Source organism: Panthera leo, chromosome B3 (assembly GCF_018350215.1).
Source record: "Panthera leo isolate Ple1 chromosome B3, P.leo_Ple1_pat1.1, whole genome shotgun sequence".
NCBI lineage: Eukaryota > Metazoa > Chordata > Mammalia > Carnivora > Felidae > Panthera > Panthera leo.
The window spans coordinates 58803764-58829147 of record NC_056684.1 but is presented as its reverse complement, the minus strand read 5'-3'; the positions used below and the strand labels follow the sequence as shown (position 1 = coordinate 58829147).

The 25384-nt window shown below is 36.1% G+C and overlaps 1 protein-coding gene across 4 annotated transcripts in view; it reads left to right on the top strand.

The window, feature by feature from the left end:
• CTDSPL2 (CTD small phosphatase like 2) overlaps nucleotides 1-25384 on the top strand; it is a 79848-nt gene that overhangs the window by 20142 nt on the left and 34322 nt on the right. For all 4 annotated transcript variants that reach the window (XM_042942166.1, XM_042942164.1, XM_042942165.1 and 1 more), the window contains exon 2: nucleotides 6800-7009. In XM_042942166.1, the coding sequence (XP_042798100.1) occupies nucleotides 6824-7009 (186 nt within the window). In that variant the 5' untranslated portion in view covers nucleotides 6800-6823. The remainder of the gene's footprint in view (nucleotides 1-6799; nucleotides 7010-25384) is intronic.

The following is a 25384-nucleotide window of genomic DNA, read 5'->3' as shown; positions in this document are numbered from 1 at the left end:
CTATCTGTTCATTTAATTTTTTGTTCCTTTTTTAGTCTAGTTTAGAAATGATTTTTTGTTCTTAATTTTTTACAAGTTCTTTTGCTTCTTTTCCCTTTCCTTAAATCCTGGTTAAAATTGTTCCTTAGTATTAACGTCTTTAAGCATACTTGGAAATAGTGTGTAGATGTGATATGCTTTTGTGGATTTATCTTTTGCAATCTTACTGTCTGTAGAAAGTTAGAGATTTTATTTTGCTTCTCAATTTTTTTTTTTCCTTATGACTATGGGCTCTGATCTAATTTCTGTTACTTTTTAATGTGAAATTCGTTTCCTTGAACTTTTGGAAAGAGGTTTGGTTCAGGACAGTTGTTGACTTAAACGGAGCTTTCTGTTATTTTCTTACCATGTTAAAAAATAGGGAAGATTGCTTAGTTTATGTTCCTCCACCCCTCTTTTTGTAGATGTTCTCTTTGCTTTTCTCATTTGATACTGCCCTACTCTATTTTGACTTAATTCAGTTTTGTTTCACTGCTGAACCTTGTCGGTAGCTCTGATAATAAGGTGTTTTGTTTTTTTTAATGTTTATTTATTTTTGAGCAAGAGAGATAGAGTGTGAGCAGTGGAGGGGCAGAGAGAAAGAGAGGGAGACACAGAATCTGAAGCAGGCTCCAGGCTCTGAGCTGTCTGCACAGAGCCTGATGCGGGGCTCAAACCCTTGGACCGTGAGATCATGACCTGAGCCAAAGCCTGATGCTTAACTGACTGAGCCACTTAAGTGCCCCTTTTGTTGCTAATTTTTAATGGAAAATATCAAACATGCACAATGTAAACAGAATGGCATGAAGTCCTATAAAATTATCACTCTTTTTAAGTAGTTACTAATATTTTGTATGTTTTTTAGATTTGTATCCCCACCCACTCCCAACTTCTTGCTGGCTGGTTAGTATTGTTTATAGGAACTTTTTACAGGTACACATTTTTGTAAAATTTACATACCTTGAAATACATAGGTTTTAGCTATAAGTTTTGACAAATAGATCCATACTCTGTTGCATACAGGTCATTTCTTTTCCCCAAGGCAACTTCTATTTTGATTTTTCTCCTCAGATTATTTTTGCCTTTAATAGAATTTCTTTTTAATGGTGTCATCAAATATGTACTTTTTTGTGGCTGCCATTGCTCAGCATAATGTCTGAGATTCTTTCATGTTGTTGATGATAATGATGATCATTGCTGTTTTCTAATTATTCACTGTGTAAAGACACCACAGTATTCATTTTTCTGTCCTTGAGCATTTTTGTTGTTTCCAGTTTGGGGGGCTATTGTAAATAAAGCCTGCCAGGAACAGTTTTGTAAAAGTATCCTGTGGGCATGTTTACATTTTTTCTTGGATAAAAACTTGGATCAAGGGGTGAGGCGTTGTTTGAAAGAAATTGCTCAACTTCTACCAAAAACCTTATATTCCCACCAGCAGAGTATGAGAGTGCTCATTGTTCCACATCCTTGCTATCATTTGTTGTCAGTCTTTTTAATTTTTGCCTTTCAAGTAAGTGTAGATTAGTATTCTGTTTTGATTTTAACTTGCACTTCTGATGGTGAATTGTATTGAGTATTATCATTTCATATGTTTGTGGCCAATCATCTAGCTTTTATGAAGTCTCTTCTCAGGTCTTTTTAATTTTTATGAAGTCTAGTTAGTAGTTTTTACTTTTATGGTTTCTGCTTTTGTGGTTATTTTTCATGCAATGTCATGTCCTTTGCAAAGAGATAGTTTTACTTTTTCTTTTCTAATGTGAATTTTAAAATTTTCTTGTTCTTGCCTGATTCCATGGCATGAACCTCCAGTGAAATGTCAATAGAAGTGGTGAGAGTGGACATCCTTGTCTTAGTTTTTACCTAAGAGGAAAGCATTTAGGTTTTCACTATGCGGTATGATAGCCGTGGATTTTTCGTTGCTGCCTTTTCTCAGGTTTAAGAAGTTCCCTTCTATTTCTGGTTTGTTGAGTATTTTTATTGTGAAAAGGGTGTTGGGTGTGGTCAATTGCGCTTTTTTTTTCTGCATCAGTTGAGATGATCATACGGAATTTTTCCTTTATTCTTTTAACATGGTGTATTATATTGGTTGAGTTTCATATGTTAAACCAGAATTGCATCCCTGGAATAAATTCCACTTTGGTCATGGTGTGTAATCCCTTTATTAAGCCGCTGGATTTGGTTTGCTAGTATTTTATTGAGGATATTTGCATCTATGTTCCTAAAGGACTTGGTTTGCTAGTATTTTATTGAGGATATTTGCATCTATTTTCGTAAAGGATATTGAGTAGTAGTTTAATTTTTCTTGTAGTGTCTTTGTTTGATTGTGGTATCGGAGCAATGCTGACCTCATAGATTGAGTTGGAAGGTATTCCTCAATTTTTTGGAAGAGTTTGAGAAGGATTGGTGTTAATTCTTCAGACATTTGGTAAAATTCGCCAGTGAAGCCATTAAAATTGGACTTTTCTTTGTGGGAGGTTTTTAAAGAAATTATCACTAATGCAATCTCTTGGATTTTTTTTTTTTGGATTTTAAAGAAATTATCACTAATGCAATCTTTTGGATTTTGTTTTCTTGAGCCCATTTTACTTGTGTCTCTATAGAAATTAATCCATTTCTTCTAGGTTGTCTAATTTGTTGGTGTACGATTGTTCATAGTATTCCCTTAAAATTGTTTTTATTTCTGTAGGGTTGGTATTAATGAGCCATCTTTCATTCCTGACGTTAGTGAGTTGAGTCTTCTCTTTTTTTTTTTCTTCGCTAGTCTATTTAAGGTGTGTCCGTTTTGTTGATCTTTTCAAAGAACAAATTTTTGGCTTCACTCTTTTGCTTATTTGTAAATCATCTACTTGAGTTCTTTCTGCTTTATTCTTTATTTCCTTCTTTTTGCTTGCTTTAGATTTAGTTTGTTTTTCTCTCTATAGTTTCTTATGGTGAAAAGTTTTGTTACTGACTTGAGATTTTGTTTTTGGTTTTTTTTTTGGTTCTTTTTTGTTTTTTACTTTTTAAAATTTATTTTTGAGAGAGAGAGAAGGGGAGGGGCAGAGCGAGAGAGGGAGACACAGAATCTGAAGCAGGTTGCAGGCTCTGAGCTGTCAGCACAGAGCTTGACACAGGGTTCGCACCCACAGACTGCGAGATCATGACCTGAGCCAAAGTCAGAGATTCACCCCACTGAGCCACCGAGGTGCCCTGAGGTTTTTTTTCTATTATAAGCATTTACATAAATTTCCCTCTGAGCACTGTTTTTGGGGCATCTCATAAGTTTTGGTATTTGTGGTTTTGTTTTGTTTAATCCTGAAGTATTTTCTAATTCACCTTGTGATTTCTTCTTTGACACAATGCTTACATATTTAGGAGTTTGTTTAATTTCTGCATATTTCTTAATTTCTCGTTTCTTTCCTTGTGATTTCTAATTTCATTCCAGTGTAGTTGGAGACCATATACTTGTATGATTTCAATTCTTCTAAGTTTATTGTGACTTGTTTTGTGTCCTGACATGTAGTCTGTCCTAGAGAATATTATGTATTGTGCTGTTGTTGGATCGAATGTTCCATATGTATCTCTTAAGTCTAGAGAATTGTTCATGTCTTCTATTTCCTTATTGGCCTTTTGTCTAGTTCTGTCCATTATTGAAAGTAGATATTGAAATACCCAACTATTGTTGAATTGTCTATTTTTCGCTTTTGACAGTTTTTACTTAATATATTTTGTGACTTTGGTGTTAGGTGCATATATGTTTATAATTTCCCTCTAAATGCTGCTTATTATATCCCAGACATTTTGATGGTGCTCTTTGGTTTTTTTGGTCCAAAATTTATTTCCCTTGTGCTTTTATTTCCTCTTCTCCCCACCCCTCTCCTCCTCCTCCTCCTGACTAATGATTTATTTATAAATATATTTTTAAATTTTCAAGTATTTGGTACTTTTTAAGATTTTTGTTTTTGATTTGTAATTGTGGTCAGAGAACATACTTTGTAAGATTTTTCTTTAAATTTATTTAGCTTTTTTTATGTGTCTCAGCATATGGTCTATTGGTAAGTATTTCATGAGAAATTGAAAAGTATATGTTTTCTTTATCTGTTGCCTGAGTAGTCAGTTTTGAAAGTTCATGAGAGGGGCGCCTGGGTGGCTCAGTCAGTTAAGCGGCCGACTTTGGCTCAGGTCATGATCTCGCGGTCCGTGAGTTCGAGCCCCGCGTCGGGCTCTGTGCTGACAGCTCAGAGCCTGGAGCCTGTTTCAGATTCTGTGTCTCCCTCTCTCTGAACCTCCCCCATTCATGCTCTGTCTCTCTCTGTCTCAAAAATAAATAAACGTTAAAAAAAAAAAAAAAAACATGAAAGCTTGACTGCCCCAGCCCTTTTAGACCTATTAAGTACACCTTTTACAGTTCACTATTGGAATGGACAAAAATCTTCTACATTTCAACTCTTTCTTTAAATGCTCATGTCTTTCTTTCTAGTAAATGCTCACTGGTTATTTTTGAGTTCAAAGAACCTTTCTCCTAAGCTTTCCCAGAAATGTCTTCACTCTTCTTCATGTGGAGTGATGTAGAATTTTATATATACACTATGATATATATATTTATTTGCCAGACTTATGATTCTCATGGGCAGAGATAGTTTTCATCCTTAACATTTTAGTAGCAGATGACCAATAAGTATTGCAATTTTAATGAGCCAAACTCTGTAAGACTGGACTTAACCTATATGCTTTTAGTCTTTTAAGACCTACTTTACCTTAGTGCATTATTTCATAAGGTGTTATAATTCCTATTTGATGATTCTGGGTTTAAGATAGATTCATTCCTAGGTGTTTTGTTTGTTTGTTTGAGAGAGAGAATTTTAAGCAGGCCCCACTCCCAGTGAGGAGCCCTGTTGGGGGGCCAGGGAGGGAAGGCTCGAGATCATGACCCACTGAGTCACCCAGGTGCCCCTCTGTAATTTAAAAAAACAAATTTTTTCCCCCAAAATACCCAAGAATAGGGGCGTCTGGGTGGCTCCGTTGAGCTGCCGACTTCAGCTCAGGTCATGATCTCACAGTTCGTGTGTGAGTTCGAGCACTTTGTCAGGCTCTGTGCTGACAGCTCAGAGCCTGGAACCTGCTTTGGATTCTGTGTCCCCCATTCATGCGCGCGCGCTCTCTCTCTCTCTCTCAAAAATAAACAAACATTAAAAAAAAAAACCCAAAACAAAAAAGACCTCAGAATAGAACCTGTGTGGCTCAGTTGGTTAAGCATCCAACTCTTGATTTTCACTTGGATCATGGTCCCAGGGTCGTGGGATTGATCCCTGCATGGGGTTTTGTGCTGGGCATGGAGCCTGCTTCTCTCTGCTTCTGTCTCTGCCCCTTCCCCACTTGCTCTCTAATTTAAAAAAATTACAGAAATTGATTAAAAATAGTTTTGAGAATTCCCCCTTGCATTTGCTATATGCGAATTTTCCTTTTCTAAGGAGTGCTGTGCTGAAGAATTAAGGAATTAAGACATCATTTACATACTTTAAATAGGATTTTAAAGTAAATAATACATGCCTTGAATGATAAATCACTTTAGAATTAACTTTGACTCTTCAGGGAAAAAGGCAGCATTTTTTATTTTGGGATGGCAAGTTACAACTGAGTACCATTTGTTTATAGGGAAAAAAATAGTTGTTTGTAAAGGTGTGTAGGGACTTCTCTGATGAATCCTTTGAGTGTGGGGTTTTTGTTGGAGTAGATTGTGTATGTGTGTGTGTATGTATGTATAACTTCCTAAAAGTTTCTAACATTTTTTCTGTGACTGTTGATTTAGTAAAGACATAATGTCTTAAGCTTAAGTCGGTGAAGACTACCTTTTGCCAGGATTTTTGGCATCTTTAGGCGTTGGGAATGCTTAAAAGGAGTTAGACTTTTCTGTGAATGCATTCACTATTGTGAGTAGCATTAATGTTCTCTGCAGTTTATAGTCTTTTCTAATTCCTTTTTCATTTTGAAGCTCAGGATGGTAAGATGAACGTATTCTTTATATAAGTGAAAAAACAGTTAAGTGACTATAGTTTAGCAGTGATTGAAGTAGGATTGGAATTCACATTTCTTAATTCTTTGGTAATTTTTATATTCTGTTTCAGATTCTAATTTAGGGTATATTCTTAACTACCTCTGTCTTGATACAGTTTTGTCAGCCATTTTCTCATCTATAAAGTGAGAGTTCAAGTAGATTGCCTCATAATTTCTTTTTGATGTGAATTCGATTTTTAAAGTATCATGTGTGGTAAGATAAAATGATCTTATAAAATGAATGATTCAACTGCTCTTTTTACACTTGCATGATTATTGATCATTAGAATCATGCTCAGGTAATTAATTCATTCATTGAGGGTTTTCCCACTACATTATGAGCTCCAGAAGACAAAAATCTTCTGTATGTGGTTTACTGTTTATGAGGTTCTTATCCTAGCCCAGTGCCTTGAATGTTGTAAGTGCTCAATAAATGTTTCTTGACTGAATGGTTGAATGAATGGTAATATTGGCATGGGTGGAGGTTGCATAGTGCTGTGGAAAGAGTATGCGCACTCTTTGGTGTTACTCATATTTTTATTAGATCATAGGGTAAAATATTTCAGAAGTTGTTGGGAAGGTTACTTGGGATAGTATGTAAAAGTTCAAAGCATCCTTTCACTTAAAATTTTGGTTTCTTAATTTAATCCTCTGGAGACCTACACCAAGGGATTTTTATTATAGAAGGTGGGCACATTTGGCCATGCTAGGTTTAATTTTAATAACCCTTGTTATTTTTCTCTCGTAGTTTTATATGTGGCACCCATAAAAGATGAGGCTGAGAACACGGAAAGCTTCTCAGCAATCAAATCAAATCCAAACACAACGCACTGCTAGAGCAAAGAGGAAATATTCAGAGGTTGATGATAGCCTGCCTTCAGGGGGAGAAAAACCACCGAAAAATGAAACTGGCTTGTTGTCTTCAATTAAAAAATTCATTAAAGGAAGCACACCCAAGGTAATGGTTTTACCTCGTACTTAAAATTGAAGTTTAGGTTATTTTCTTTAAGCATGCAAAGATGAGAAATCTTAATATTGCTAGTAGATTAAGGAAATGTCTACATTTTGGTGTTATTTTAAGAGTAGTAACATGAAAAATATATAATGGCCATTCAAGAAAACATTACTTATTCTACTTAACTGACCCACTTCACCTTCTGTTTTTTCAGCATAGTATTATGAAAAGCAAAAGAAATTTTTCCTTATTTTATGTGAGTTTAATTAATACATTGTTTAGGGAGATGATTTCTCTATCTGAATTGTAACACTTGTACACTGAAAATGTATTACTTCATTAAGGTGGGGGGAAAGTTGTTAAAAAATGGATATGACCAGGAGTCACATGCTTCACATTCATACTCTGGACCAACTTGAATGATCTGAGGAAATTCTTTACCCCTCTGAACCTTAAGAAGACAGTAAAATGGGACTAATTTTAACTGCTTTGTCTGCCTCAGAGTTGTTTTTACATTAGATGGCAAACAGAAAAGGCAGTTTGAGAAATTTTAATGCACTCTATAAATAGTGTTATTATCATTCATTGTATGTATTTAACGTGGACATTAATGAGTAATCCAAGATTCGGGTTAAAAAAAAGAAAGGAACTTGATAGAAAGATAGGTTTTTCCTATGTTTTCTGACTTCTCTTTGTATTCTCTTCCTTCCTTTCTTTTTTTCCTTCTTTCTTTGTTTCTTTCTTTCCCTTCCTTCCTTCCTCCCTCCCTCCCTCCCTTCCTTCCTTCCTCCCTCCCTCCCTCCCTCCCTCACTCCTTCCTTCCCCCCTTTCTTTCTGAGAGATCATGTGCACAAGCTGGGGAGAGGGGCACAGGGAAAGAGGGAGAATCTTAAGGAGGATCCCAGGACCCTGAGATCATGACCTGAACCAAAATCAAGAGTCAGATGCTTAACCAACTGACCCATCCAGCACCCCTGTTCATATTCTTTTGATTTGGGCATTCTTTTATTTTTTATAATGTTTATTTATTTTTGAGAGAGAGAGTGCTAGTGGGGAAGGGGCAGAGAAAGAGGGGGACAGAGGATTTGAAGCAGGCTCCGCACTGACAACACTGAGCCTGATGGGGGCTTGAACTCACGAACTGTGAGATTATGACCTGAGCTGAAGTCAGATGCTCAACTGATTGAGTCACCCAGGTACCTCTGGGCATTCTTTTATTAATGTGTCATCATAGCATATCATATCATGCTTTTTTTCTCCTTTAGTAGTAAGATCTGTCTTTGTTAGTTAGCAAATTTTTGCCTGTGTCAACTACACATCCAGGGTTTTCCTACAGAAATTTGTTTGTTTGTTTGTTTGTTTGTTTGTTTCTTTCTTTCTTTCTTTCCCCAAATCTTGGATTTTTCATTAATGTCTACTTAAAGGTCTTAAGTTAAAAATAAAAGATGTTAATAAATACAATAGGGCCAAACCTGTTTGCAAACTAATGTCTTATTCACTAATTTGGGGGGGGCAAGAGTTTTCCCGCAGCCACAAAATCATTTAATTGTACTCTTATTCATTATAGATTTTTAAATTATATTCTATAAGGTTATTATGAAAATTAGTATTGGAATGTCTTGCTAAAATCAAGGTACATTTATTTTTTCTCCCAGTCTACTAACCCTATGTTAGAAGTAAAGTAAATAATTAGCTTGTCATGTATTATTCCTATTAAGCTTATACTGGCTTTTTAGTCGTTATTTCTTATTATCATTAAATCATCTTTTTGATAATATATTCTAAAGTTTTATTGAGAATCTATACATTGCTTGCTTATGTTCAGTATCTTGAATACAGTGTTATCTTTTTCAAAATTTGGGTGGGGGTTGGTAATTAATGTTTATTGAATATATTTTAATTAGGTGCTTTATATCTAGTATCTCCTTAATTCTTATAACTATCTTGTTATTTTATAGAAGAGAAAAATTTAGGCCTAATGAATTTAGGTAACTTGCACAATGTCAATAACAACAATAATTGTAATAAATGTCCGAGTAAAAAAGAACAATAAAGAACAAATAGAACAGTAATGACTATCAGCAATTGAGCAATTAATATGTGTCATGTATTGTTCTCAGTGCTTTAAGCATAATAACTTCTTTAAGACTTTCAAACCATATGAAGTAGGTGCTATCATCTCTATATTACAGATGAGGAAACTAAGGCACAGGAAGTTAAATAACTTGTACAGGGTTACTTAGCTTTAAGTGGCAACACTGGCATTAAAGCCAAGAAAGCCTGGTTTCAGAGCCTACATTTTAATCCCAGTATGCACTACTGCCTCTACAATAAGCAACAATACTGAGATTTTAAACCCAGGTACAAGGGTCCCTGGGTGGGTCAGTCGGTTAAGTGTCCGACTTAGGTTCAGGTCACGATCTGCATGGTTCTTGAGTTTGAGCCCCAGGTCAGGCTCTGTGCTGACAACTCCGAGCCTGGAGCATGCTTCAGAGTCTGACTCTCTCTGTCTCTCTCTCTCTCTCTCTCTCTCTCTGCCTCTCCCCCTGTTCATGCTCCCTGTGTCTCAAAAAATAAATAAATGTTAAAAAAAAAATTTAAACCCAGGTACCTTTGACTCTCATACCTTTGACACTCATATAGTGCTCTTTCTACTATACCATCCTTTCTCAAAGTAGCTAGATAATGTCTTAATAGAATCTTGTGTAAGGATTGAAAATTCTTTTTGATGAAAGCAAGTAAGAGTTGAATATTCTATGCTACCTAACCATGTTGTCATTTATTTATATTCTATCATCATTTCAAAGCTGCTTGAAGCTTATTCTTTTTATAGGAAGTTTTTCCTTCTAGTATTTTTTGCATATATTTTCATCTTCTGTTTTTATTCTGGCTGGATAATAAACTACTGCTCTTACCTCTACAAGTATCCTTTTAAAACCACGTTAGACAACTCCTTGTGCTGTCTCTTTTGTTTTTTTGGTTCCTTTCGTTTTTGTCTGCTTTTGGACTTTTAAAGATACGTGGCAGGGCCCCTGGGTGGCCCAACTTCTGCTCAGGTCATGATCTCACAATTTGTAGATTTGAGACCTCGCGTTGGGTGCTCTGCTGTCAGTGGTGAAGAGTCCACTTAGGATCCTTTGTCTCCCTCTCTCTTTCTGCCCCTCCCCAACTTGCACTCTCTCTCAAAAATAAATAAACACTAAAACAAAAAGGTATGTGAACTCTTTAGATAAGCCTTCTTTTGAGCTGTAGTCCTTTCTAAGGTATCTAACATTGCTTTCATGCCTGTCTCAGGAGCCCGACTTTTTTTTTTTTAATGTTTATTCTTTTTTTTTTTTAAATTTTTTCAACGTTTTTTATTTATTTTTGGGACAGAGAGAGACAGAGCATGAACGGGGGAGGGGCAGAGAGAGAGGGAGACACAGAATCGGAAACAGGCTCCAGGCTCCGAGCCATCAGCCCAGAGCCTGACGCCGGGCTCGAACTCACGGACCGCGAGATCGTGACCTGGCTGAAGTCGGACGCTTAACCGACTGCGCCACCCAGGCGCCCCTTTAATGTTTATTCTTGAGAGAGACAGAGACTGAGTGCGAGCAGGGGGAGGGGCAGAGAGAGGGAGACACAGAATCCGAAGTAGGCTCCAGGCTCCGAGCTGTCAGCACAGAGCCTGATGTGGGGCTCGAACCCACGAACCGAACCATAAGATCACGACCTGAGCTGAAGTCGGACGCTCAACCAACTGAGCCACCCAGGTGCCCCAGGAGCCTGACTTTTTGAATGTGCTCTCCTCATATCACCCTACTTTTTTGCTCTTTTGTTTACTATTAAGATGTCTAGGGTCAGTGGCTGTGGGTGCTTGCTAGTTTACCATCACTGACTTGTTTTTATATTTTTATATTACTACCAAGTTTTATAATATGTATTCTAGTCTTAATTTTGTATAAATTAGTCATGAGTGTATTTAGGTAAACCAAACATAGGTTGTTAATTTATAAATATAAGGAGTGTGTAGTAGTTTGCTAGGATTGCCCTAACACCAGAGACTGGGTAGCTTAAACAACAGAAATTATTTTACAGCTGAGAAGCTAGAAGTCCAAGATCAGGGCATCAGCAGGTTGGTTTCTTCTGAGGCCTCTCTCCTTGACTTGGATGGCTGCCTTCTTGTTATGTTCTTCCATAGTTCCCCTCGGTCCTTTATACTGTGTTGTAATCTCCTCTTCTTGTAAGGACACCAGTCATAATTGGATTAGGGCCTATCCTAATAGGACCCCATATTTTATTTTATTTTATTTTAATTTCATTTAATTTCGTTTTTTTAAATATTTATTTTGAGAAGTGGGGAGGGCCAGAGAGAGAAGGAGAATATCTAGCAGGCTCCATGCTCAATGCAGAGCCTGACACAGGGCTTGATCTCACAACTGTGAGATCATGATCTGAGCCAAAATCAAGAGTCAGTCACTCAACCCAGGCACCCCCCCCCCAAATGTCTCCATTTTAACTTAATTACCCCTTAAAAGGCATATTTCCAAATATAGTTATATTCTGCAGTTCTGGGGGTTAGGACTTCAACATATGAATTTGATGGGGGACACATAATTCAGCCCATAACAAGATGAATGAAATCTCTGCTCTCTTTCAAATCCAGATTTTATGATTCAAACATTTACTTCTCTGATTTCAGAATTATGCAATTGTCAACAAAAGCACTCAGGAATTGTTGACATGCAGTCTTTCTGCTTTTAGCATAATGAGATTTCTGATCTATATTTGAAGTGAAGTCCTTACAACTAAAATATATTTGCTTTATACCAGGAATCTCTGTATACATTTCCAAATAGTAGTTTCTAGAGTCTTTCCATAACAAAATGGTCTTTCCTCCGTTCTTCTCTAAATACTGTTACACTGTTGTAGCTAAGGGTCATCAGTTTGCCTATGGTTATAATTCTAAAGAAATAATAAAATCTTTCTGTTATATTAAATGTTTGCTTGTTTATTTATTTATTAAGGTTTTATTTTTAAGTAGTCTCAACACCCATTGTGGGGCTTGAACCCAGAACCCCGAGAACAAGAGTTGCATGTTCTGCTGACTGAGCAAGCCAGGCACCCCTTAAATCAGTGTTTTTAGATTTTTTAAGTATAACCCTCAGAAAGAAATCTAGCTTTTACTACATTCATGTATGTGAAACAAAACTCACCCTTAACATATTTGATGTGCTGTGATTTTTCTTTTCTCTTCTTATTCCCCTTTTAAAGATGATTTTAATACCTTAAATTAATTTCACGGTCCACTGTGCGGTTGTACCCTGTGTTTGAAAAACTCTAACTAACCTTTGTACTACCAGGCTTTGTGGTTTTATTGGGAATTTTCTTCCTTCCTACCAAAGTTAATATAAGTCAGTCTCTAGACCTGTTCTTTAACATCTTAGATTAATGAAGTACTTTACTGTTTATTATGGAATGCAAAAATTAGAACATCAGGTTGATTGGTTATACATACATTAACATATATAGCAGATAACTATAATTTTTCTTATTTTCTGATCTTTAGACATTTTATTTTTTTTTTACTTACTGCATTGGTTAGGACCTCTAGTACAGTGCCCTGTAGAAGTTGTGAGAGGAAACACCTCCTGTTGCTGATCTTAGAGAAAAGTTTGTTTACTATTAGATATGATATTAACTGTTTTTCATAGTTATCTTTTATTCATTTGAGGAAGTTTCCTTTTATTCCTGGCTTTCTAAAAATACCGTGTTGAATTTTGTCAAAGACTTTTCTCCATCTATCGAGATGTTCTTCAGATTTTCTTTTAAATTTTAAATTTGCATTAAATATTTTTTAATGGAAAACCAGACTTGTATTGTTGGATTTGGTTTGCTGTTTTTTGTTTTTTGTTTTTTTTTTAGGGATTTTTATGTCTGTGTTCATGAGGTTTTTGGTCTGTAGTAGTTGAGGATCAGGACGGTGCTTGGATCTTAAAGCAAGTCAAGAATTATTCCCTATACTTTTTATTTCCGAAATAACTTATATTGGCTTAGTATTATTTTATCTTTAAATAAGTAGTAGACTTTATTGTGAGATAGCTTTTATTATAAATTTGATTTCTGTAATTTATATGGGGCTGTTTAGCTTTTCTATTTCATATTTCAGTTTTAATCATATGTGTTTCCCTAACTGGCTTAGTCAGTACAGCATGCGACTCTTGGTCTTTGAGTTTGTGAATTTGAGCCCTATATTGGATGTAGAGATTACTTAAAAAAATAAATAAAATCTTTGGTGGGGAAAAAACATTGCTAGCTTGCTGGCTATGTGCAGACAGCTTGCTGGACTTGGTTTCTGGGCTATAGTTTGCCAGCCAGCCCCTTGCTTAGATCATTGATACAACACTTTTCCCCCCATAATGTAAGTTTTTTTTTTTTTAAGTTTATTTATTCATTCTGAGAGAGAAAGCACACTCAAGTGGGGGGTGGACAGAAAGGGAAAGAGAGAATCCCAAGCAGGCTCTGCACTGCCAGCACAGAGACAAGTGTAGGGCTCAAACTCACAAACTGTGAAATCATGAACTGAGCCAAGATCAAGTCAGATACTTCACCAACTGAGCCACCCAGGCACCCCGTAAGTTTTTTCTTTTAAGTTTATTTATTTATTTTGAGAGAGGGGGAGAGAGTGTTCCAGCCAGGGAGGGTCAGAGAGAGAGAATCCCAAGCAAGCCTTATGCTCTCAGTGCAGAGCCTGAAAGGGAGCTTGAGCTCATGACCTGAACGGAAATCAAGAGTGGGACGCTTAACCAACTGAGCCACCCAGGTGCCCCTCCCCTGATGTAAGTTTTATTTTATTTTTTAAATATTTATTTATTTATTAAATGTTTATTGTATTTATTTTTAATTTTTTTTAATGTTTATTTTTAAGAGACACAGAGAGACAGAGGATGAGTGGGGGAGGGACAGAAAGAGAGGGAGACACAGAATCTGAAACAGGCTCCAGGCTCTGAGCTGTCAACACAACCCTGATGCAGGGCTTGAACTCCCAAACCGAGAGATCATGACCTGAACCGAAGTCTGATGCTTCGAAGCATCAGTCTGATGAACCGAAGACTGAGCCACCCAGGCATTTCAAATGTTTGTTTATTTTTGAGAGTGAGCATGTGGCAAAGAGAGATAGGGGGACAGAAGATCCAAAGCGGGCTCTTGTGTTGACAAGCAAAGAGCCCTTTGTGGGGCTCGAACTCACAAACCATGAGTTCATGACCTGAGCTGAAGTCAGACGCTCAACCGACTGAACCACCCAGGCGCCCCAAATGTTTATTTTTGAGAGAGAGAGTGCCAAGTGGGGAGGAGCAGAAAAAGAGGGGGACAGAGGGTCCAAAGCAGGCTCTGCACTGACAGTAGCGAGCCCATTGTGGGGCTGGAACTCACGGATCATGAGATAGAGACCTGAGCTGAAGTTGAATGCTCAACCTACTGAGCATTCCCTGGCAACCCCCAGGTACCCCCCTAATGTAAGTTTTAAAGCTGTGAATTTCAAAGTACTGCTTTCCCATGCATTCTGATAATATATATATATTTTTTTAAGTTTATTTTAACTTCAGTTAGTTAACATACAGTGTTACAGTGTACAATAGAGTGATTCAGCAGTTCTATAAATACATCACCTGGTGTTGCTCATCTGATTTTATCTTTATTACCGTGTGTGTGTGTGTGTGTGCACACGTGTGTGCGTGTGTTTTGTGACTTATTTTCTGACCTGTGGATTATTTAGAAATGTGTTATTTAATTTCCAGATATTTGGGCATTTCTTAGATCTCTTCTAATTGTTTTCTAATTTAATATTGTGATCTAGGAATATACTCTGTATGATTTCATTTCTTTGGTATTTTTTTTATACTTTCTGGCATATAGTCTATCTTGGTGAGTGTCCCATGTGTATTTGAAAAAAAATGCATATTCTAGAATTAATTAGTGTAGGTCAGGTTCGTTGATAATATATTTTTTTTTCTTTTAGTTTATTTTGAGAGAGAGTGCATGAGTCGGGGGAGGGGCAGAGAGAGGGGGAGAGAGACAGTCCCAAGCAGGCTCTATGCTGATAGTGCAGAGCCTGAAGCTGGGCTCGATCTCACAAACCATGAGATCATGACCTGAGCTGAAATCAAAAGTCGGGCACTTAACCGACTGAGCCACCCAGGCACCCTGATAATATTTCAATCTTCTATATCTTAAACTTGTTTTATCAATTGCTAAGAGAGGGGTGTTAAAAATCTCCAGTTGTTATTGTGAATTTGTCTACTTTGCCTTTCAGTTCTGTCATTTTTTTGTTTCTTCATATATTTTTAAGTTCTCTTGTTAGGTGTATATACATTTGTGAGGAATATAAATTGTTCTTGTTACCACTGTGAAATGTCTCAATATCTCTAGTAATATTTGCCTTGAGGTTTACTTTGCCTAATACTTATATAGCCACACAACTTTATTAGCATTTGCATGATATAGTTCTTTCCTTTTGTGTATAAATATACCCTATGTATTTATATTTAAGTTGACATATTGAGTTAGATGTAATTATTATGAGTTTATTAATCTTACTCTGTATTTACAACATTGTTTTTCTGTTTTTCCTATGCCTTCTTTTGGTAAACTAGTTATCTTTTAGAATATCATTCTATCTCCTATATTAACTTTTAAAAGTTAACTTGATTGAGTTACAATTATACACAAACACACTCATTTAAAGTATATATTGTCATGAATTTTTAACAGATTTATACACTCATGCCCAAAAACCCTTACAGTCTTTGCAGACAGTTTCACAGTTATCACCCTAGACAACCATCTATCTGCTGTTGTTATAAATCACATAAATCTCTTCTGGAGTTTCATAATGATTGTAGTCATATAGCATCTCTTACATCTTTCACTCCGTGTAAAGTTTTTGGAGTCACTTATGTTACTGCGTGTCTTCATACTTTATTCTGCCCTCCATCCAGAATTCTGTTGGTGTGAGTATACTGCATAACATAATTTGTGTCTCCATTTGGATTGTATATATTTTTTGGCTATCATGAATAAAGCTGCTATGAATATTTGTGTTGAGCCCATGTATGGACATATATTTAAGTTAAAAAGATTGGTATTGCTAAGTCATATAATGCATGTTAATTTTTTTTGTGGTTGCTTTATTGAGACCTACATAATTAGCAATACCGTAAAACTCACCCATTTAAGGTATAAATTCAGTAGCTTTCAATATATGCACAGTGTGCATTTGTGTTGTAGCATATATCATTTCATCATTCCTTCTTATTGCCAAGTAATAATATTCTATAACATGGATATACAACATTTTGATTATCCATTTTATCAGTTGATGGACATTTTCACATTTTGGCTATTATGAAGGTGACTCCTGGTGAACATTCACATACAGGGTTTTTTGTGGAAATCTATTTAAAAAAAATTTTTTTTTAATGTTTCTTTTTGAGAGAGAGAATGTGCGTGCAGGTGGGGGAGGGACAGAGAGATAGAGACAGACAGACAGACAGACACACACACACACACACACACACACACACACACACACACACAATCTGAGGCAGGCTTCAGGCTCTGAGCTGTCAGCACAGGGCCTGATGTGGGGCTTGAACTCACAGACTGCGAGATCATGACCTGAGCTGAAGTCAGATGCTTAATGGACCTAGCCACCCAGGCGTCCCATTGTGGAAATCTGTTTTCACATCTCTTGAGAATATACTGAAGAGTAGAATTGCAGGATGATATGATAATTCTGTGTAGCTTTTTTTTTTTTTTAATGTTTTTCTTATTTTTGAGACAGAAAGAGACAGAGCATGAACGGGGGAGGGTCAGAGAGAGAGGGAGACACAGAATCTGAAGCAGGCTCCAGGCTCTGAGCTGTCAGCACAGAGCCCGACGCGGGGCTCGAACTCACAGACTGTGAGATTATGACACATCATGACTTGAGCCGAAGTCGGACGCTTAACCAGCTGAGCCACCCAGGCGCCCCCCTGTGTAGCTTTTTAAGGACTTGCAGACTGTTTTCGAAAATGGCTGCACCATATTACAGTCCCACCAACAAAGTTAAAGGTTCTAGTTTCTCCACATCCTCAACAACACTTGTTATTGTTCTTTTAGGTATAGCCATCTTAGTGAGTGAAATGGTATTGTGGTTCTGATACATTTGTGACATTGAGCACTTTTCATGAGCTTGGCCATTGTAACTTCTTCAGAGAAATGTCTTTTAAATCTTTGTACATTTTTAAATTGGGTTTTGTCTTCTTATAATTGAGTTGTAAGAGTTCTTTATATATTTTAGGTACAAGTCCCTTGTTCCATAAATGACTTGCAGACATTTTCTCCCATTCTTTTAGACCCCTTTGAAGCACAAAAGTCTTAAATTTGATGAAATCAAGTCTAATTTATTTATTTTTTGTTGTTGTTGCTTATATTTTTGGTGTCATGTCCAAGAAGCTATTGCCAAACTCAAGGTGATAAAGTTTTAGGCCCGAATTTTCTTAAAAGTGTTATAAATTTTTTCTTGCAAGCTTCAGAGTTTTTTTCTTATACATTTTATAGTTTTAGTTCTTATATTCAACTCTTTCATCCATTTTGAATTAATTTTTGTAGATGGTGTGAGGTAAGAGTCCATCTGTATTCTTTTGCATATTAATATCTGTTAGTCCTAGCACCATTTGTTGAAAGACTCTTTAACTTTTAAGAAGCTGTTCAGTTGTTTTCCAGAGTATTTGTACCATTCTACCCAGCATTGTTTGACTGTTCCAGTTGCCTATATCCTTAGCAATATTTGATATTGCCAGTCTTTTTAATTTTAGCCTTTCTACAGGGGTGGGTGGTTATCTCATTGTGTTTTTATTTTGTATTTCCCTGATGATTAATGAAGTTGAATGTGCTTATTGGCCATATGTGGATTTTCTTTTGTGAACTGCCAGTTCAGATTTTTTTTCCCCATTGGGAGGGGGTGACTTCTTAACTTTTTTCTTGTGATTTCCATTAGTAGTTTCTTTTGAGCAAGTGTTCTTAAACTTTTTGATCTCAGGCTCCTTTACGTTCTTAGAAATTATTGGAAACTCTAAAGAACGTTTGTTTATGTGAGCTATTTATCAGTATATCTCATTAGATATTAAAACTGAGGAATTTTGAAAATATTCATTTCTAATTGCAATTATAAATCCACTACATGTTAATACAATAATATGTTTTTAAGTATTTCCTAAAAACAAAAAGGAAATTAATGGGAGCATAACATTATTTACAGTTTTGCAAATCTCTTTAATGTTGACTTCATACAAGGTAGTTTGTTATCATTGAAGCACTTAAAACCATATTTGCATGTATGTTAAACAGAAGAGTACTTTACTGTCTTTTTTAGATAATTTTGATAGTCTGTTGATACTATACCAAAACTTGTCAAATGATTTCATCTTGTTCCAAGATGAAATTTGAAAGGACTGCAATAATCTTTTCGTTAGTCAGTCTTGCACTTGGAATGTGTATGTATGGTTTTGTAACACTATACACTGATTGTTTAGAAGATATTGGCTCACTGAATTATGTAGATCTTTGATACACTGATATATTTCATTAATCAGTACTTAAAAATTACATTTCTGAACATCCCCATTGATCTCAACAGGATAGTTTTTAAGTACTGGGAAACTGTCAAGCTTATGGTGCTGGGTCTAAGTTTTCTAAAATTCGAATTTTTGCTCGAAAGCTCAAATTTTATTGTTGGCAACAGAAAGTGTCAGTTTTTCTTGAAGTGGCAGGCTTACTTTGTTCACTTTTCAGAAAATACTGGGGCACCTGGGTGGCTCAGTTTGTTAAGTGTCCAACTTTCGCTCAGGTCATAATCTCACAGTTTGTGAGTTTGAGCCCTATGTCCGGCTCTGTGCTGACAGCTCAGAGCCTGGAGCCTGTTTCGGATTCTGTGTCTGTCTTCCTCTCTCTCTGCCCCTCTCCCACTTGCACGTGCTCTCTGCATCTCTCTGTCTCAAAAATAAACAAACATTTAAAAATTTTTAAAAAGCCTACTTCTAGTAAAAATACTTTTCCATCAGAAAAGTGGTGTAATTCAGCTTATAATCACTCAGATACTTTTTATCAAGACAATTGTGGAAGCACAAGTTTGCAGCTGTAGTATTTTATTGCACTTACCATCCTACAGGATGTTAACACATATTTAAGGGTTGAGATTAAATTAATCTTACAGCTTCAGCAGGGACATTCTTAAGTCGAACTGGCTTTATCCCCCCTGCCAGTGCATGGCAGTAAATAATACGGTAACTATTGGGTGTCATTGCCTTAATTTGTGCTAAGGTGACAGTAGTTATATCTACCATTGCTTTTGCACAGTCAGCACAAATGTTCAACATGTTATTTCAGGATAAACTGAGACACAAAAAAATTACTCCCCATTTGTGTTTATTACCACACATTCACAGTAAAGAAGATCTTTGATAATTAGTTGATGCTAGTATTAGATAAATATAGTCAAAACAGAAAGTCTGGCCATATCTGTAAGGCAAAAGTACAATTCTACAGACTAGATATTAACTAATTTCCTGTATTTGCAGGTAAGTCTTTAATTCAGAGTTACTTTATCTCTGGGAAGTGAAAGAGCCTGTTTCTTTCATTGACTTTTTTATTCACCAGGCTTCCAGCAATGTCTACTGTGCAAGAGTTTATAAGTCTCTCAGATAGTGAGTAATATGTGCACATTTTCAACCAGTGCAGTATAACTTACTCTTTAAGATATTTCAGTGGTAGTTCAGTTTCTTGTTTGTCTTGTGGGGTTTTTTTGTTGTTGTTATTTGTTTTTTTGTTTTTTTTTTGTTTTTTTTTTTTTTTTTGAGAGAGAGAAAGCAAGAGCACAAGTGGGAGAGGGGCAGAGAGAGAGAGAGAGAGGGAGACACAGAATCCAAAGTGGTCTCCAGACTCTGAGCTGTCAGCCCAGAGCCTGACACAGAGCTTGAACTCATGAACTGTTAGATCATGGCCTGAGCTGAAGTTGAACGCTTAACCAACTGAGCCACCCAGTCACCCCTCAGTGATTCAGTTTTTTTAGTTTGAAAAATTACAACGATTTTTGGCTTTTAAAAACTCGATGTGTACATTTAAAATATTAAATTCCTTTTTTAAATGTTGAATGAGTGTTCTCAAATGATAGTGGAACTGAATTGGCACCATAACTTTGAGTATGTTCTATTATATAAGGCATGATGAAACAATAATATTTATACAGCTAAAGGAAAATAGCTTTATCATATTCTTATTTGTAATTTGCAGTTTGATCCAGATTCTTTAGAGTAGTTTTCCCCTTTTGTGAGTCAAGAGAATTCTATGTCAGTTTCTTCTTCGCGTCAGTATAATAATGGAGTGAAACCACAAATTGTCTAATCTCCCTTTTTTAAAATTCATTGTTAATTATAAAGTTATGAATTTTATTGTAAATTTTTAGTAAATTTCAAAATAAGTGTTTTAGACAAAAAAAAATTTTTTTTTTTTAGAGAGAATGCAAGTGGGGGAGGATAGAGAGGGAGAAAATCCCAAGCAGGCTCCACACAGTCAGTATGAAGCCCGATGTGGGGCTTGAATTTATAAGCCGTGAGATCATGCATGACCTGAGCCAAAGTCAGACACTTAACTGACAGAGTCACCCATGCACCCCTAGACAAAATTTTAAAAACCTAATTTGGTATTACTGCAAAGCAAAATATTCAGCGTACTCTTATTATGTTTCCATATATATACACACATATCTACATATACATATATATGTAGATATGTGTGTATATATATACACACATATATATATATACACACTATTAAAAGCTTTAAGACTTCAATATAATAATTTACTGGATCATAATGAGGCTACAGAGATTATAGCAAATATGACCTTTGAAGATAGCTAGTAAAAGTACAGTAGTAGTGAACACAAAGTCTTTTATATTTCCTCATATATTTGCCTTAGTGGTGTTCATTCCTTACTATAGGTTTAGGATCCCATCTGGTATTACTTATTTTATGCCTAAAGAATTTCATTTAGTACTTCTTGTGTAGATCAGCTGCGAAGAATTCTGTTTTCTGTCTCAGAATGACTTTAAAGTGAGCAATTAAAAAAAACACTTTATCTCTTACCAGTTTTCTTATAGTTTTATATCTGTACATTCTGAGCCTATGGTCATTCCATACTATCTTTTAATCCTGTTTTATCTTAGTTACAAAGGTTCTACATACGTTCACTATGTTTCATGCTTATCCTCAGTTCTTATGTCATTGTCTGTAGTCATTTTTGTTGTCTGAAGCTCATTTTCTGGTAGATGCCACAGAGAGTACTCATGGGAACAATATTCTTGCACATTGATAACAGTACTCTTTAAGCTTGAAAATCAGTTTTGCTGCATATAAAATACTCGGGTAGCCTTTTCTGTTTGTGATTATTTTAAATGTTATTCCATTTTATTCTGACATAAAAGCATTGCTGTTGGAAGTTTGATGATAATCTAATTTTTTACCTTTTTAAATGAAGTGATTTTTCTTTGATCTCCAAAGGGTTGGTTTTTTTTTTTCCCTTCAAATTCTATGAAGTTTAGGATATATTTTGTTTGCTTTTCTGGGTTGATAGTTTTAGTTAAACATATCTTTCAACATGTAATTTAAAATCTTTTCTTTGTGGAAAACTTTCTGTTACTTGTTCTGTTGCTATACTTTTGATTTGGTTTCCTTCTTCAGGGACTACTATTTTCTGTCTATTGGATCTTCTTTGTCTATCTTCAGTATTTGTAATATTTTGATGTCTTTAAAATTTTTTCCCCCATTTTATCTTCTGTTTCTTTTAAAAAACATAATTTAGGGGTGCCTGGTTAGCCCACTTGATTAAGCATCTGACTCTTGATGATCTCAGCTCAGGTCTTGATCTCAGGGTCTGATCTTAGCTCAGGTCTTGATCTCAGGGTCGTGAGTTTGAGCCCCATGTTGGGCTCCATGCTGGGTGTGGAGCCTACTAAATAAAAAATAAATAAATAATTAAAGACCTAATCTGTTGTTTACTCACTTTTATGTCTGTTCTAGTTCAGTCTTTATTTCTGATACTACAATAAAGCATCCTTCTGTATCTTAGAGCATAAACTCCTGATGTTCAAGGCCCATCTCTTTTTTTATCCCGAAATTCAGAACTGCTATAACATAGGCACAGCATGACTAAAATAATGAGGATGATGCCAGGTTTTTAATTTTCACTTTTAAGAAAAAGTTGATCGTTTTCACACTGTGATTTTTTTTTCTTTTATTTCTAATTATTTTGTCTCTGATTTGAAATTTTCTAACTCTTGATGTGTGTCTCGTATCATTTTCTTAGTAAGTCTTTTGCTTTGAAATAAGTTATAATTTTTATCTATAATGCTTCTTTTACTGGTGTCATTATATATATGCACACACACAAATATATGTGTTTTTTTAAATTAAATATTTATTTATTTATTTATTTATTTATTTATTTATTTATTTATTTATTTATTTTTGAAAGAGGGAACATGAGCAGGGGAGGGTCAGAGAGAAAGGAAGAGAGGATCCCAAGCACGATCTTCTCTGTCTGCATGGAGCCTCATGTGGGACTTGGTCCCGCAAACTGTGAGATTATGACCTGAGCCGAAATCAAGACTCAGACACTTAACTGACTGGGCCACCCAGGCACCCCCACAGGGTATCTTTTCTAACTAGTTTTGTGTAGTGTTAAAAAATATAGTGATTACTTTTTGAGTTTTCCTGTCTCTTTATTCTTACATGTTTATCTGAAACTTCGCTTTTCTTCTTTTCTTTTGTTTCTTTGCTACTCAATTTTGATTCCATTCCCAGCAGTTTCCCCTTAGTGTGGAGCCCTGTTCTAGAAGAGAGCCTTAGTTGGTCAGTTTTAGGAGTTCATAGGAGCTGTTGTTTCATTCTCACCATGGACCCCTTTGCTATTAGATTGGGCACAACTTTTTCCCCTGTCTTAACATTGACCTGCCATGCTTTACATTGAATACCTACCTTTTAGCTGTTTTGGGCTTCTCTTGTTCTCAGGTGTGTCACACACCTTGTTGATCCCTTTATTCTACACTAGTGCATGTGGGCATTCAGGTATGGTGGCTGTTGGTTTGTCTTCATCTGCTTAGAATTTAAGGGAGATAGCTTGTCCCCTTGTTTTTGCTGTTATTTTGACCTTGAGTTTTTGTTGCCTCTTTAGTTCTGTGTGTTTCCCTTGGGATTCAGAGATTTAAGAATACTACCTTCCTGGTGGATGGCTCAGTCAGTTAAGCATCTGACTCTTGGTGTTGGGTCAGGTCATGATCTCATGGTTTCATGGGTTTGAGCCTGGAGTTGGGCTCCGCTCTGGCACTACAGAGCCCGTTTGGGATTCTCTGTCTCCCTCTCTCTTTGCCCCTCTCTCACTCACACTGTGTCTGTCTCTCTCAAAATAAATGAACTTAAAAAAAAATGGCTTCCTCTTCCTCCTTAGAGATGTAAGCTAAAATATTTTTACTTTCTGTATGTATTTACATACTTTATGTATGCAAAAATACTATATGTATTTTTAATTGACCACAGTATCGTCTCTTCTGCTACAATAAACATGTAGTTCCACAGTATCAGCTAGCTTAGACTATTGGTAAATAGGGGAATAGTGTCAGTATAACATGGGTGATGTATTGCTTTATACATGATTTTTTCCTGAACTGGACAAGGGGATCCTGAGTAATGGGAGTTGAATTTTATATTTCATCAGGAAAGTAAAAAACTTTCAATTCAGCTGCTACAGAAACAAAAGCCCCACACACAGACACACACACAGTTTTTAATTAGAAGTGATAATTAGCAATGGGGGGTTGCCTCCTAGAGAGGTACACTGTGATCTAGCAGAGACATTTCTCACGTGGCAGTTTGCATTTCCTTTTGTGTCCATCTTTGCCCTACTGGCTTAAAGCTCCTCTCAGCTCCCATAAGCCCTTGTTTCTCCTTCTGTTTTTATTACCTTTTATTAAGCCCTGAGGTAGCATTTCAGCTGCTGTTAGCTGCCTCACTGGGGTGTCCAAGTTATCTCTGGAGGTGTCCCAATCATTGTTTTTGTTGGTGCTATGGTTACAGAGTTAACGGGGCATTGACTGATTTTTTCCTTAAGCCTTGTTATTTTTAGTGTTGCAGAATGCAGGGTTTTCAGAATGTAAGTATTTATGTTATAGCAGATGTACTAAGAGACTTCTTTAAGAAGATGCTGGAGCTTAGTCTTGTTGGCTTTGTGGTGTTATTTCTGTTCTTGAAGGACTTTATGAAGAGAGTTCTGTTTTCTGGCAATGGAGCTCCCATATTTGGGATATGAGGCTTCCCTGTTCATCTTTTAAACATGCAGGGGAATGATAAATAGTAAACATATGAAGAATTTTGTTGTAGATCACTGAAGTGTTATTTTGTGCTATAATAGACATACTGTTGTAATGGAGCTACCTAAAATTAGCAAAACTACTGAGTAAAAGTAAAATTCTATGTGGTATGATATGGACTGATATATTTTGACAGTGTCTTTGTTCTCTTTTCATCCAAATAGGAAATTGTAATTGTGTTCATTTACAATACCAAGGTTTGTTTCAGAAATAAAATAATATTCAACCTTTAAAAAATGCATAGTAGCATATTATTTACTGTGGTATAAAAGCATTAAGTACAAATATTCAGTATGAGTAGAGAATTCTTACTCCTGTTGAATAAGAATGTTGATTATACATATAAATTATATTTAATATAGGTTTAAGAATCTCTAATCTCATCCTTACCAAAAGGTTTCAGGTAGTCTCATTAAAACAGCAAGGAATTGGGGCACCTGGCTAGCTTAGTCGGTAGAGCATGTGATTCTTGATCTTGGGGTTTTGAGCCCCACATTGGGTGTAGAGATTAAGATTACTAAAAAATAAGGGGCGCCTGGGTGGCTCGGTCGGTTGAGCGTCCGACTCCGGCTCAGGTCATGATCTCACAGTTCATGAGTTCATGCCCTGCGTCGGGCTCTGTGCTGACAGCTCGGAGCCTGGATCCTGCTTCTGATTCTGTGTCTCCCTCTCTCTCTGCTCCTCCCCTGCTCACACGCTGTCTGTCTCTCAAAAATAAATAAAGATTAAAGGAAAAAAAAGATTACTAAAAAATAAAAAATACAGCAAGGGATTATAGGTCAGTATTACAGTAATGTAAGAAAATTGCTCATGTGGTCGATGACTCTAGAAAAATTTTACAAATGAGAAAGATAGATGTACAAGTGAAGACAAACCAGGTATTACTTGAAGTATACTCTTTTAGTCAATAATATCGCAAAAACAATGTACACTG